At 44.9% G+C, this 15,260-nt stretch overlaps 1 protein-coding gene across 2 annotated transcripts in view; it reads right to left on the minus strand.

Moving 5' to 3' along the window:
• The window catches only part of CHKB (choline kinase beta), a 77,645-nt gene that overhangs the window by 42,612 nt on the left and 19,773 nt on the right, over positions 1-15,260 (minus strand). The window contains exons 2-5 of one of the 2 annotated variants that reach the window (XM_044279902.1): positions 11,739-11,894; positions 10,476-10,584; positions 10,092-10,205; positions 657-790 (exon numbers count right to left, since the gene is read on the minus strand). In XM_044279902.1, coding sequence (XP_044135837.1) covers positions 657-790; positions 10,092-10,205; positions 10,476-10,584; positions 11,739-11,894 — 513 coding nt within the window. The remainder of the gene's footprint in view (positions 1-656; positions 791-10,091; positions 10,206-10,475; positions 10,585-11,738; positions 11,895-15,260) is intronic. The other variant, XM_044279903.1, reaches the window with a different exon arrangement.

A 15,260-nucleotide genomic window follows, 5' to 3' on the forward strand; every position in this document is an offset into this window, starting at 1 on the left:
CTCAAATATTCTTCCCTAAATTCTCATTGTTAAAACGAACGGCAGATACAATTGTTAGCCATTCCAATCAGAGCAGAGCACTAAGGATCGCCATTCTGTGTAAGATCTCATGGTGGTGACCAAGTAGCAGCTGCCGCATGGACAAGCCGTGGCCTAAATGTAGCCCTAAGTCAAAGTGGACTACCAATGAAATTAGTGCTAACTCATTGCTGTTTGTTAATTTGCTGGCCTAAACACAGCACAAGTTACAATTTTTTCAATAGCAATGCACATGAACCGGTGGCTTTTGGTACACTGCAGTTTTATTGCACAATGCTGGATGCTATCCTCAAGATCCTGCAGTTTTCCATTTAAAGAGGTCGTGCCAAGTATTAAAAGGTATCCACAGGACAGGAGGTAACTAATTGACTGGTGGGGTACAGCGCTTGATTATTTCCGGCAGTCCTATAGAGGATAACATTAAAACTCAGCACCACATCCCCTTTAAGTCAAAGAGAAATAAAAGGCATGCATCAGTTTGACCTTGGACTTTCCGAGCTGAGAAAACAGACTGTCAACGTTAGGCTTGTTCTCTGAATACTTACTGTAGCATAACAAATGTCCTGAAGTGATACAATACGACTGTAGAAAATAATTACAACAAATGAAAAACCTACTTATCCATAGTGCTGAAGAGCCACACAGGTTTTTTGTTGAATGGCATCACCATCATGTGGAATCTGGCCAACTTCTGTGCAATCTCACTAGAGATTTCAGGAACACTAAGTTCTGAGGTCACCAGTCTCCGGCTCTGAACGAGGAAATAAAATAGTCAGTGATATGAAAAATTAAAATCAATGGAAATATGATTCAGTGGGAGCACCTTCTTATAAATTCTTACATGTGGCTATGATAGCCAAAGACAAGCATGGCACATCCCAAGATGGAAGGAGTAGGGGATCCCAACTCTGGATAGAACTTTCTTGGCCGTTTTAGAGAATCATCAAGAAGGTCTGTAACTCGCTGCGGAATAGGTTAGTGCTATATTAATGAGCTAAATAAATGAATCAACAAGCATGGCCAGATAAGCTTCTCCTCCTATTGGCTTGTACTGCAAAATCCCATTAAATGCGCTTGCCACTTTCTGAAGTGACAGAAAATTATATGTACTGGTGTAGTCAGCTACATTCCTTGCCCGCACTGAAGCCGCCCTTGGGCACTGTTTGTACCGGTTGTCCAGACCATAGCACTCAATATGGCGAGGTCATAGGACTTACTAAACAGGACTGGGGTCCTCTTATGCACATGCACAGGTACTGGCAGGAGGATCTCCTGAACTTTCTTTAGAAGCTGGTCAACTAAAGAGTTATAATACTTTTGTCACATCAAGGCCTACTGGTTTTAATGCGTCTGACCTAAATTTCACAATCCTAGCCTGCTTAGCTTTTTTTGGGCAGGAACAGTGATGAAATATGTTTTCCTAAAAAGGAACTTGGTCAAACTCATTTATGATGATATGTCGGTCACATTAGGTGCCCTTCCTACTCCACAGTCCAGTCAAGAACTGGGAAGCCAAGTTTAGAGTTGAACATTTGAGCACTGAAAACCAAGAACGTTCAGGGATGTGAGTGACAATTCTAGAAAATGTGGATTCGTTGCATGATCTAAAAAGCTATATATTATTCCAAAGATTTCACAAGAGAAAAAACTATCAGCCAAACGAGGAGTTAAATATGCAGTGGTTGCTTTACAAGCATTTTGTACCGAGTTCAGTGGAATTAGATATATATTACCTGACTGGCTGATTCTGAAAGATCGGGGGACAGCAATAGGAGGCAGTTGGTGTGAAGAAGGCTCTCAGAGAGGGCGGCTGACATCTGCAGTTAACCTGTGCAAGATGTTTAATGCCAGTTTGTAGTGGAGCTCAAGATTCTCTGGAAGAGACTGGCCCACAAAGGCAAAGATTGGTGGGCTGCAATGTCAGAGCCTGACCGCATAGTAAAGAGACCACGATATCTGAGAGATTATGGGGGACAGTTATAAAGACTAGCATTTTTGCACGCAAGTCTTAATCTCTCAGCTGCTTTAGATTGACACATTTATTGAGAGGCTTTTTAAAATTTGTGGCATATCTTTGCAGGTCCGTGTGACAAAGTGGAGCTCTAGACCAGCAAGGGAGCTGGTCTAGATCCCTGCCATAATGTAGGCCACTTTCCTGGCGTAGATTACAATACATATGACGGACCACCTACTCTGGCCCCTCACCACATTGAAAAGTGGCAAGTAGAACCCCAAGAAGGTTACAAAATTTTGCACTTTGCCTGTATGAAAGGACGAGCATTGATCGTAGATGATGTAAGAGAGGACATCAATAGCCAGAAAGATGGAGAAAATATTTTGTGGGCCAAACAAACAAAAAAAAAAAAAAACTGTAAACACTTCCCGCAGATCAGATATTGATGACCTATCCTGAGGATAGGTCATCAACATAAATTGCTGAACAACCCCTTTAAGTCATTACATTCTGCCAAAGCTAACAGCCAGGCTGCAAAGCGTAACTATCCAAGAACAAGTCTAACAGAAAACAGTGCTGGCCTCCTGTGTACGTGGAACCACAAAATGCTTTAATGTTTGGTGTGGTTATGGCCTCACTAATAGCAATGATACCAGGGATGACATCTTTGTACATTATAAGGCAATGTAAGGGTACTTTCACACTAGCGTTCGGTTGTCCGCTTGAAGGATCCATTTGAAGGCTCTTCCAAGCGGCCACGAACGGATCCATACGGCCCCAATGCATTCTGAATGGATGCGGATCCGCTCAGAATGCATCAGTCTGGCAGCCTTTGGCCTCCGTTCCGCTCAGCAGGCGGACACCCGAACGCAGCTTGCAGCGTTTTGGTGTCCGCCTGGCCGTGCGGAGGCGTACGGATCCGTTCATAGTTACAATTGAAGTCAATGGGGACGGATCCGTCTGTCATGGCTCCGCTTTGACACGGATCCGTTCGAAACCGTTCATGTTTCTGCGCATGCCCAGTAACTTCCTGTCCCTCCCCCTCATCGTCGGCCATTTTGGATAACCGACTTGCTGAGACTGGTAAGTGTATGAAGTTTTGTCTGTTTGTCTATCTCTCTTTTTTTACTATCTATCCATCTATCTATCTATCTCTCTCTATTTCTAGGGTGGGGGGGCTGCTGGCACTTGGGAAGGGGTGTGTGTGTCTGGAACAATGGGAGCCGCTGGCACTGGTGGTGTGGGCTGCCTTTATGGGGGGGCTTCTGGCACCGGGGGGGAGGGCGCGTGTGGCTGGAACTGTGGTTGCTGCTGGCACTGCGGGGGTGTTTGTGGCTGGAACAGTGCGGTTTGCTGGCACTGCGGGGGTGTTTGTGGCTAGAACTTTTCTGCTGGCACTGCGGGGGTGTTTGTGGCTAGAACTTTTCTGCTGGCACTGCGGGGGTGTTTGTGGCTAGAACTTTGCTGCTGGCACTGCGGGGGTGTTTGTGGCTGGAACTGTGCGGTTTGCTGCCACTGCGGGGGTGTTTGTGGCTGGAACTGTGCGGTGCTTCTGGATGGAACTGCAGGGTTTTTTGTGGCTGGAACTGTGCGGTGCTTCTGGCAGTGCGGGGGTGTTTGTGGCTGGAACTGTGGGTGGGGGCTGCTGGCATTGGGGGGGCTCTGGGCACTGTGGGAGAGTTGTTTGGAACTGGGAGCCTGATGTCATTGTGGGGGGCTGCTGGCACTATGCGGGGCTGCTGTCTCTCGGGGTGTTTATGTAACTTGGGGGGATTATGGCTTCTGTCGGATTAATTTTTTTAATTATTTTATTATTAGGGTCGTACCAAAAAAGAAAAAAAAACACATCTGCGGTGGGGAAGCCCATATCGATATTTTAAAAAGTAAGTATTAAAAAAAACTAAAAAAATGTTGATATATGAGGAAATAGTGCTCTACAAGTTCCTTTAACGGTATCTGCATTTTGTCTGGTATTTTGTTGCGTACAGATGTCATCTAAGAAGACATCAGACATCGACTGGCGTAACCCACCCAGAAGGCGCCGCCATATCCAGTGGCCCGTAAGTATAAAATCAACACTTGGACTTTTTACTGTTTGATTCGTTGCATTAATCAGTATGTGCTCTTATTATAGATGTCTTCATCATCTTCAGAGGAGGGCTCTCCCGAAGTGGGCGGTGCTGCCGGGGCCAGCTCACCAGCATCCAGGGGAGGTGGACCAAGCCCGGACCGGGGCTGTCAAGAAGTAAGTAATATATATATATATATATATATATATATATATATATATATATATATATATATATATATATATATATATATATATATATATATATATATATATATATAGATTTCTTAAAAATTGGTTTAAGTACGGTCTTCTAAATTTTTTTTTATTTGTATTAGCAATCTGCACCTAGAGCCGCCAGCGAGGATCCCCCAGTCGCCTCCAGAGTCCGCGGGAATGAGCGTGGCGGTCGTAGACGTGTAAGTATTGAATTTAGTAGTTTAATTAGCATTTTGTATTAGGATTTACATTAAATTTTGTATTTCCTTTTTTTTTCAGGGTTCCCTAGGCTCCACCAGGGAGGATGAGGAGTTCGGGTTTCCGAGCATCGATAACCTGCTCCTCATCCGACTGGTGGAGGCGCGTCCAGCGTTATGGGACCATGCCGACCGCCACCACGCCGATTATCACCATACCCAGCGGCTCTGGAGGGACATCTCTGCAGAACTTTTAGAGACCTGGGGGGATCTAGATGCGGCGGCTCAGGAGAAATATGGTAAGTAAAACAATATGCATTTTAATAAATTAAAATATTCTTGTTTTCCTTTCATCATGCTGATTTTAGTTTTTATTGTTTTTTTCCATAGTCAAACTGGTTATAACGCGTTGGCGATCTATCCGGGACCGCTTCAGGAGGGATTATAACAAGGAGGGTCAGGCCCCGAGTGGCTCCGGAGGAACCTCAGGGGCCACATACATCCATACGGCGGCCCTGGGGTTCCTACGAAAGGCCATGGCACCAAAAAGGTAAATATTTATAACAACTGTTTAAAAAATAAATTGTAAAGGGGCTGTCCGAGACAGGGTAGCGTTTGGCTCCCCTGTTTTAGACAGCCCCCCACAGTCAGATGGACAACTGTTCTCTCCGTCTGAGTGTAAGGGGCTGTCTGAGACAGTGGAGCGTTTGGCTCCCCTGTTTTGGACAGCCCCCCACAGTCAGATGGACCACTGTTCTCTCCGTCTGAGTGTAAGGGGCTGTCTGAGACAGGGTAGCGTTTGGCTCCCCTGTTTTAGACAGCCCCCCACAGTCAGATGGACAACTGTTCTCTCCGTCTGAGTGTAAGGGGCCGTCTGAGACAGTGGAGCGTTTGGCTCCCCTGTTTTGGACAGCCCCCTATGCTATACGGTAGACATAGCATAGAACATAGATGTTTTATTTAAAGAACAATTCCTAACTTTCCTTTTTTTTTTCATACAGAAGTGCCAGCCTCACTCGGGAGCCTGACCAACCTCCTGAGGCGGAACCGGAACAGATCACCAGCGCCAGCCCTCCTGTCCCTGATGCATCGGCTCAGGATAATCCGGGTCCCCTACCGGGTCCCTCCGCTCAACAGAGGCTCTTAGGTTTCCGTCAAAATTTAAGAGCCCTGGTGAGCGGGCAGAGATCTGGTAGGCCAAGTCGAGCCGATTATGCAAACCTTGTAGAGGTCGTTTCCGACGCTCTAGAAGGTTTTGCCCGACATCAAATGGAGTTTGGTGCTGACTTGATTCGCCGCTGGGAAGGGGCGGAGTCGGCGCATCAACGCAGCCCAAACTACCATTATGGGCTAAACATGATCGGTTTGATGGACTCAATGACGCCCGAGCAGTTACATCAGTTTAAAATCATGGTAGAGAACGGGTCATGGGAAATCATGCACCGCCCCCAACCCCACCCCCACCCCACCCCACCTACCCCCATCCCACACCTACCCCCCATCCCACAGCAGTGGCCAGTACCGCCAACCTTTCCCTTCCCCACCCCCCCGAGCATGTGTTTCCTTCTTCTTCTTTTTCTTCTCCTGCCCCTTTTCCTCCTACTTCTTTTCAAACTCCCTCCACCTCTACACATGCTCGGGTCCCCTCCTCCTCCTCAGACCCTTCCTTTCTCCACACCCCTCAATTACGCCCTGCATCCTTTCCTATGGCCCGTAGTTTATCCTCAGTGGCTCGCCAGGACAGGGGGGCTACCATTGCCAGCCCCAGCGCAAGTCCACGACAGTCCACCTCCCCTACCTATTATGAACAGTTGTAAAAAATAAATAAAAAAAGTTTATATTTTGTTTATTTATTTATTTATTGATTGACATAAAAAAAAAAAAAAAAAAAATTATACTTTACTGCACTGTGTCTGTCTTTTTATTGTCCTGTACAGGGAACATTGGCACTCTAGCTGTGTTGAAATAAAAACTACCCTAGTCTCACTACTGTGCGTTTATTACAACACCCTTGGTAGTTTTTATATCAAAACAGCATTAGTGCCAATGTCGTAAGATCCATTAAAACCTGACCATCAATAATGAGCTAAATTTTGGCTCTTTATTGATCGTAGAACCTATGATTGGAACATGAACAAGCAAATGCTTGTTCATTGTTCAATCTTGTGCCCTTTCATATGAGCCCTTGTGGGAGTCACGGTCTGTCAGCATCATCAGGAATTCATTAATTGTGATTTTAACGTTTAATGATTTCCCGATGACGCTAAAATAACTAGTGTGATTACCACAAGGGACACGCAAGGGACATAGAGTTTTTAAAGGGGTATTCACATAGACAATGGGGGGATTTCACTTGAATATGCCCCCATTGTCTGATAGGTGTGGGTAACATTGGTAGGACCCGCACCTATATTGAGAACGGAGCGGGGAGCACAGTTGCTGTAGGACACATTTCCCATGGTATGTCCACCGCCAAACGCTAATCCCCGCCTCAACTATAGAAATGGATGGAGGGCGGCAGCGCAGTGCGACCTCATCTACTTTCTTAGCTTCGTTCTCAATATATGTGAGGGTACCAGCCGTGGGACCCGCGCCTATAAGACAGTGTAGGTATATCATTAAAGTGGTATGCCGCCATTGTATGAGATGAGAAAACCCCTTTAAGGCCCCTTGCACACGACTGTATGCCACAAGAGACATATGGTCCGTGAGCGGGCCATATGTCCCATAGTGGCATTGATCGTGCACACGAGAGTACACAGCATCATAGTATACAATCATCCTGTGCAAGTTGAGTTGCCCGCGGGGATATAGTCTTGCACTAATAGATCATATGAGTGCAGGACAATAGCCCAGTTTGCGGCACAACATGGTCAGCATCATGATGCTCTGTACTCCTGTACGACGATCAGGGACATATGGCCCGCTAACGAACACTATACATCTTTATAAGTGCATGTAGTCGTGTACAAGAGTCCGAAAGGTGTGGTCCATTATCAAAGTCGGACCAGCTTTGGAACTTCAACAAGATAGCCATGGAGAAATATAGGAGCATTACAACCCTATAGATCTCAATACATGAAGATGGAACCTAGAGATGCTTTTCCTTTCAAAACGGATCCGCTAAACGGATGACAAAACGGAAACCAACGTGACAAACGGATCCGTAATACAGACGGATCCGTACAAACGGATCCGTCTGAATTGCTTCCGTTTGGCTCCGTTTAGTCAGTTTGACGGATCCGTTTGAAATGCCGTTCAAGCGGATCCGTGAAACGCTAGTGTGAAAGTAGCCTAAGCTACAGGCAGCATGTTATAGAGCAGGAGGAGCTGAGCAGATCAATGTATAGTCTAATGGGAAAGGTTCAGTAAAACATGTTTTTTGTTCATTAAAATTCCTACTCATTTTGGGCTTTAGGGTTAAGCAGACGGTCCTATCAGTGATTGACAGCTGTCTCTGTATACACAGTCATAGAGGGGAGGCTGCCAACAACTGATAGGACCGACTCCTGGACTTCAAAGCCTGGAATGAGCAGGAATATCAAGGTATAAAAACTATAAGTTATAGTATATCTTTCCTTACTATACATCAGTCTGTTCAGCTCAGGCTAGAGTTGGGGGGGTATTGTATATGGGGGCATTATACAAATATGGGAACTATAGGGGGGCCCTCAGTGCCCTATGGGGGCTTTATTAATATTGGGGGTACTGCAGGGGCATTACTATTGGGCACAATATGGAGGGTACTGTAAGGGGCACTATTACTATTTAAAGGCAGTGTTTGGAGGCATTGGGGAGCACAGCATCCACAGTATTAGGGATAGCACCCGGATATAAATGTTGGGGCACCAGGAGGATGCTGGAAAAATTAGGACTTTAAGGTCCCTTTCACACGAGCGTGATTTCCGCGCGGGTGCAATGCGTGACGTGAACGCATTGCACCCGCACTGAATCCTGACCCATTCATTTCAATGGGGCTGTGTACATGAGCATTGTTTTTCACGCATCAGTTCTGCGTTGCGTGAAAATCGCAGCATGTTCTATATTCTGCGTTTTCCACGCAGCCCTGGCTCCATAGAAGTGAATGGGGCTGCGTAAATAACGCATTGCATCCGCAAGCAAGTGCGGGTGCGATGCGTTTTTCACTGATGGTTGCTAAGAGATGATGTTTGTAAACATTCAGTTTTTTATCACGCGCGTGAAAAACGCATCAAAACGCATTGCACCCGCGCGGAAAAAACTGAACAACTAAACGCAATCGCAGACAAAACTGACTGAACTTGCTTGCAAAATAGTGCGAGTTTCACTGAACGCACCCTGAACGCATCCAGGCCCCAATCCGCAACGCCCGTGTGAAACCAGCCTAAGATGTCTAACTGCAGAGATTAGATGCAGCTGAAGGAAATCCTCCTGGCGGTTTGATCTTCGAATGGAGAGGACGAGAAAAGAGAACATCTACATCAGATGAGACATGACTGAATGAGAGACATATGTGCTACTGTATTACCGTGTATGCCTAGCAGTAATGTACACCCAGTTATGTCTTTAAGGCCTCGTGCACACAGCCATATTTTCAGTCTGCATTTTTTGCAGATCGAATGCAGTCCCATTAATTTCTAAATTTGCATGCCCAAGCCTTATTACATGGTGTGGACAGTGGGCCCAACAAGGAGATATTACTAATAGAGATGAGCGAATTTCATATTTTGAACTTCAAGTTCGTGTTGTGGTATAAGCTGCTGAATTGCGTTATGGATTCTGTTACCACGGACCATAACGCAATTCCATGACAGAATGCATAAAGGAATGCCTAGAAGTCTATGGCCTGCATAACAGATCCGTCCTATTTGCGTTATGCAGAAGTCCTCTCTATACACAGTCATAGAGGGAAGGCTGTCAATCACTGATGGGACCATCCTAAATGTGTATGGATATAAATGAATGAATTCTCAATAGGTTATACTGAATATTAAAACGATATATCAATCTGCTCAGCTCCCCTTGCTCTATACCATTCCGCCTTGCTCTATACCAGTCCGGAAGTGTAAATTGGGGGAAGGGGGGCGGGGGAAGGGGTCTGTACGATATAGATCAGGCATGCTCGACCTGCAGCCCTCCAGCTGTTGTAAAACTACAACTCTCACAATGCCTTGCTGTAGGTTGATAGCTGTAGGCTGTCCAAGAATGCTGGGAGTTGAAGTTTTGCAACAGCTGGAGGGCCGCAGGTTGAGCATGCCTAATATAGATTAAAGTAACGTTATTGTGTGCATATGCATATATGTTTTCTCACCAGGTAGAGACATGCTGGGTACAGTAGTGTATCACCCAGCTACCAGCATTAGGAACCCACGGGTCCTTCCTGTGTGAAACATGCGCTCCCCTGATTCTGCAGTTGGTGTGAGAAGTGCCATCTTAAATGTAGACTGACCTGTAGTATATCCCCCTCGTACCAATAAAATTTGTGTTGGATTAACGAGAGTCACCATTCATGTTGCAGGCATCTAACACTGTATGCTCCTTTGTAGAGCACTTACAAGCTTAACCTGCATGTGGTACAATAGTCAGATTTCAGAAACAAAATACAATGTTCTGTCCTTTCCAGCCAGAGCCTCACCGGAATGTATTCTTCCAGACGACCTTGAGGAAAAACACCATACAAGCGTGGTCCCAGGGCCCGCTCAGCAAGGATTGCAAACATGACGCTCTCCAGAACAATAGAGTCCACGCCCTGCAAGAGGGAAAGAAACAGAAGCACCATTTATTAAAATAATAATTAAACTATATATATTTGAATTATTCATTTGTATGCACATCGAGCCAACACATTCCACAATGCTGGCCATAGAAGCAGATTGCAAGCTGTTGGACCAGTTTGTTAATAGTTTCACGTTTATGTGCAACTCCTTGATGTACAGCGCCATGGAATTAATGGTACTTTGAAATAAATAATAATAATGCACTAAAGTTACAAACAGCATATGAAATACGTGCAGGTTACCTGCAGGATGGCTCCATAAAGCCTCAGCAGCACTTGTCGTGGCTCCGTGGATTGTGTTTGTACGTTGTCTGCGAGACTACACTTATACAGCAGGTTACTGAGACCACCACTGAAAGGCAAAGACCACACAATTGACAATTTAAAACGCAGTGTAGACGCAACCAGGCTGACAAATGGCCATTTACACCTCAAAACTCCTGTCAAATCATCTAAATATACAAAAGAGAACTTCTGTGTTGGACCCCAAAGACATCCTCTCCGATATCACACTAGAAAGGCATGGGAAGGTGAGGGCAGCAATGCGCTGACTGTACTCACCTACCCTGGTCTTCTTCTGGGTCCTGCTGTGGTGTCCTGACCGCGCACAGCAGCAGGACGTAGTGCATATAGACAGGCACTATGACCTGATGCCGTGCGCATCCGTTCACAGTACACAACGAATCCTATAATTGTAGGTATTACAGTGGCTCCACCGGTTGAGCAGGTATAGATATGGTGCTCACTCCGCAACTTATCCCAAGTTGTCAAAAATTATGATTATTCGAAAACGTGTCTGCTGGAGGGCACACAAATATCTGGTTCTACAGGCTCAAAAATAAATAAATGATATTCTACATACACCAAAAAATATATAAAACAAGAAAGTCCTATAACCAATGAATGTGAACTTCTCATATGTGGTAACAGTAAGCAGCCGCTCAATAGTACACGTACGCAACACGGTATTCAATGTGAAAATATGATTGACGTTCTTTGAAATCACGTCTAAACTCGGAGATAGGCAAATGATTATAAATCAATGTGTATATTGCATTACAACATATGTCCAGTTGTAACCATTATCCCCCTGTGTAACATTGGTCGCATTCAGCCCAATATATTGTATATGTTGTGTACTGAAGGGTAGTTTACACTGTCTCTCCCTAATGTAACCCTTGGTAATTTAGCTGTTTCACTGGGGTAAGCACAGGTAGATAGTTATGTCCTTGTAACAGTAACACATGCATGTGCTGCGGCACACTGGTGGAACACACGTCCCTGCGATATGTGCCGATTGTATATCAGCAGCTATATGCATTAAACCACATGTCCAGTTAATATCCTCCTATATATTGCTTACAGCACCCCATTGTGTGTGCTGCGTATCGAGATGTAGTTACACCGTCTCTCCTCAATGTATTAACAGCGCTCCGTGATTCAACTATTACACTGAAGTAAATACATGTATATGGTTACATCCAGACTAATGGTAGTGTACGTTACCAGTTCGAGTGTTTCAGAGTCTTGCTGCAAAGTTGAGGGATTGGCGTCGAGTCGTTCGACGTAAGTGGCGTCCCATGTGTGTTATGGCGTGTCACGTGACGACTCTTATGTCCGTAGTTTCGCCGCTGTGTATCTTGTGTTACAGATCTCCAATAGCTTTAGGAGGAGGAAAAAAAGCCAAGGATGTTGATCAGAATTGTAAGTCCTTGTTGCGATAAATCCCTTATTCACTTGCAGTATACCAAACGCGTTTCGGAACTCGATTAACCACTGTAGGAGGAACAATCGAGTTCAGAAACACGCTTGGTATACAGCAAGTGAATAAGGCTGGGGTGAGGGGGTCCGACTGAGGCCGATGGAGGCTTGGGGTGTGTGTCCGACTGAGGATGATGGAGTCTGGGGGGGAGCGGTCCAATCTGAAGTCTGATGGAGCTTAAAGGGGTCTGATCTAAAGTCTGATAAAGAATGGCTGTCCGATTTAGGGGTCGGATGAGGACTGAAGTCTGATCGGAGTTTAGATTAAGAATAGGAGTCTGCTCTGACGTTTTCGCCTCCAAATCCTAGGTGCGTCTTATAGTCTGAAAAATAGGGTATATACTTACCAAGTATTCCCCGATCAACAACTGGGCCCTACTCAAAAATCTTCAAAAATCTGCCGAATGAGATTTGGGGTTTTGCTATTTTTCAACGGTGCAACTAAGAAAGAATTCATCTAGGAGTCATAATCAGCTGGATTTATCTGAACAGAAATGGAACGTGATGTCAGCCATCATCTAAACGTCTTCTATTAGCCACCTACATGTTAAATGCAGAGGTGAGTAATCCTCTTAATGGAGTTATGCTGCCTTCTGTCAGGTACCCTTCCACCTATCCAATCATCCCTTGCAACAGTACTTAAAGGGGTTATCTTACTTCAGCAAGTGGCATTTATAGTGTAGAGAAAGTTAATACAAGGCACTTACTAATGTATTGAGATTGTCCATATTGCTTCCTTTGCTGGCTCGACATTACTCATATCCATGATTACAACCACCCTGCAACCCATCAGAGGTAGTTGTGCTTGTACATTATAGGAAAAAGTGCAGGCCTGTCTGGTGGCCAGGACTGTGGGAATATGCATAGGCTCGTGTTTTTTTCTTATATTGTACAAGCATGGCCACCGCTTTTGGACTGCAGGGTAGTTGTAACCATGGAAACAAGCAGTGTATAAAATGATAGAAAAATTAATCCAGCCAGCAAAGGAGGCAATATGGACAAGCACAATACATTAGCAAGTGACTTGTATTAACTTTAAGGGGAGATTAGTTCATTCTTCGTCTGCTTTCACATAGTCAATTATTTCCATCAGTGATTGGAAGCCTAAACCAGATGTGGTGTAAAAATACAGAACAATTTCTGAAGCTTTCTAAATTCCTGTATGAATTTGTCCTCGGAAAAAATTTGAAAAGCTATAACTAATAAAAAAAAAAAAAGAAAACACACACACGTTAAAAAGTACAGCTGCTATTTTCAGTGCTGCCATAAAAGGGTTGTCTGGGAATAAATACCGTATTTCTCACCCTATAAGACTCACTTAGGTTTGAGAAGAGGACAATAAGAAAAAATATTTTTCATTAGACCTCAGGAAAGACCAGCAATCCTCAGATCACAGCTCCAATCAGATCCCCAATGTTAAGACATCAGATCAGACCCCCAATCAGACCTCAGCTCATGTGCCAAAGTGAATGACCCCCAATCAGACCTCAGATATGAGCCCGAATATAAATAAGGCCCCATTCAGACCTCAGATCAGCCCCCCAGTCTCAAATCAGCCCCCCATGCCTCATATCAGCCCCTTGCCTCTTTTGATGAGCCCCCATTGCCTCAGATGACAAAAAAAAAAAAAAAAATTATAAAGTCACTTACCTCTACTGCTCCTGGACGCAGCCGATTCACACCGCCAGCGCTCTTCTTCCTCCTCCGTCGGCTGTGCTGTGAACTGGCATGCACAGTGTGAGGTCACAGAGCGCTCTCACGCTGTGCGCAGCCACAGCACAGCCGACAGTGGAGGACCAGGAAGCAGTGAGCACCGAGTACAGAGCCTTCACAGCTTCCTGGTCCTCTGGTACTAATGAGCGCTTCCATAATGGAAGAGCTCATTAGTATTCACCCCATAAAATGCAGGGACATTTTCCCCCACTTTGAGGCGAAAAATACGGTACATTTTTACAGTAACCTGCAGCGCTCGTGCAGGAGAGGAAGTAAACAAGCTGCGGACCAGAAGATAAAAATCAGGGCAGCAGGTAGGTATGATTCTTACATAGCGGAGACCGACTGCAGGAGTCTGTGAAAAGTTTCTTATTCCCGGACAACTCTTAATGCCGTCTTCCTGTTCAGTCTAGCAATTCCGAGATGACTGCAGGCATGACCAATAGTGAACTTCCTCTGGTCTTCACTACTGAGCAAGTGCAGCAGTGTCAGGCATTGTACAGTGCGTTTAGAAAGCATTCAGACCCTTTTACCTTTTTTACATTTTGTTATGTTGTGGCCATGTGCTAAAATAAAATATCAAGTTTTCCCTCTATTATTCCCCTGCCAATATCCCATAATGAAAACTAAAATTCCACAGGGACATAAGTATTCAGATCCTTTACCATGACACATGAAATGTATGTCAGGGGGGCTTCCATTTCCCTTAATCAACTTAGAGATGTTTCTACACCTTGATGGGATTCCACTGGGGGAAAATTCAATTGTTTGGTCTTACAGCTGACAATGCAGATCAGAGTAAACACCAAGCCATGAGGAGGGAAAAACTGCCTGTAGAGCTCAGAGACAGGATTCATTGAAGGCACAGATTTGGAGAAGAATTTCTACAGCATTGAAAGTTAAAGAGCACAGTGGCCTCCATAATTCTTAAATGGGAAAAGTCTGGAACAAACAGGACTCTTTCTAGAGCTGGCCACCCCTCTAAACTAAGTAAATGTAGGAGAAGGCCTTGGTAAGAGGGGTGACAAAGAATCCAATGGTCACTCTGGATGACCTGCAAAGACTGTGGTCCATGGGAGAAACTTCTAGAAGGTCAACTATCACTGCAGCATTCCACCAAATGGCTTTATGGCAGAGTAAAGAAGCCTCACCTCAGTTAAGGCTACTTTCACACTCACTTTTTGGTCTCAATCTATCCATCATGTTTGGAGGAAACCAGGCACTGTCCAATACCATCTCTATGGCGAAGCATGGTGGTGGCAGCATCATGAGGGGGTGTTTTTCAGTGGCTGGTCCGAGTTGATTGTTTTAATGAAAACCTGATCTAGTGTGCTCTGTACCTTAGGCTGGGCTGAAGGTTTGTCTTCCAACAAGACAATGATCAAAAGCACACAGCCAAGATAACACAGGAGTAGCTTAGGGGCAACTCTGTAAATGTCCTTGAGTGGCTCAGCCAGAGTCCTGACTTGACGGTCCCTATCCAACCTGATAGAGCTTAAAAAGGATCTGCAGAGAAAAATGTGAGAATTTTTCCTTTTCAATAAATTTTGACCA

Source organism: Bufo gargarizans, chromosome 2 (genome assembly GCF_014858855.1).
Source record: "Bufo gargarizans isolate SCDJY-AF-19 chromosome 2, ASM1485885v1, whole genome shotgun sequence".
NCBI classification, from domain to species: domain Eukaryota; kingdom Metazoa; phylum Chordata; class Amphibia; order Anura; family Bufonidae; genus Bufo; species Bufo gargarizans.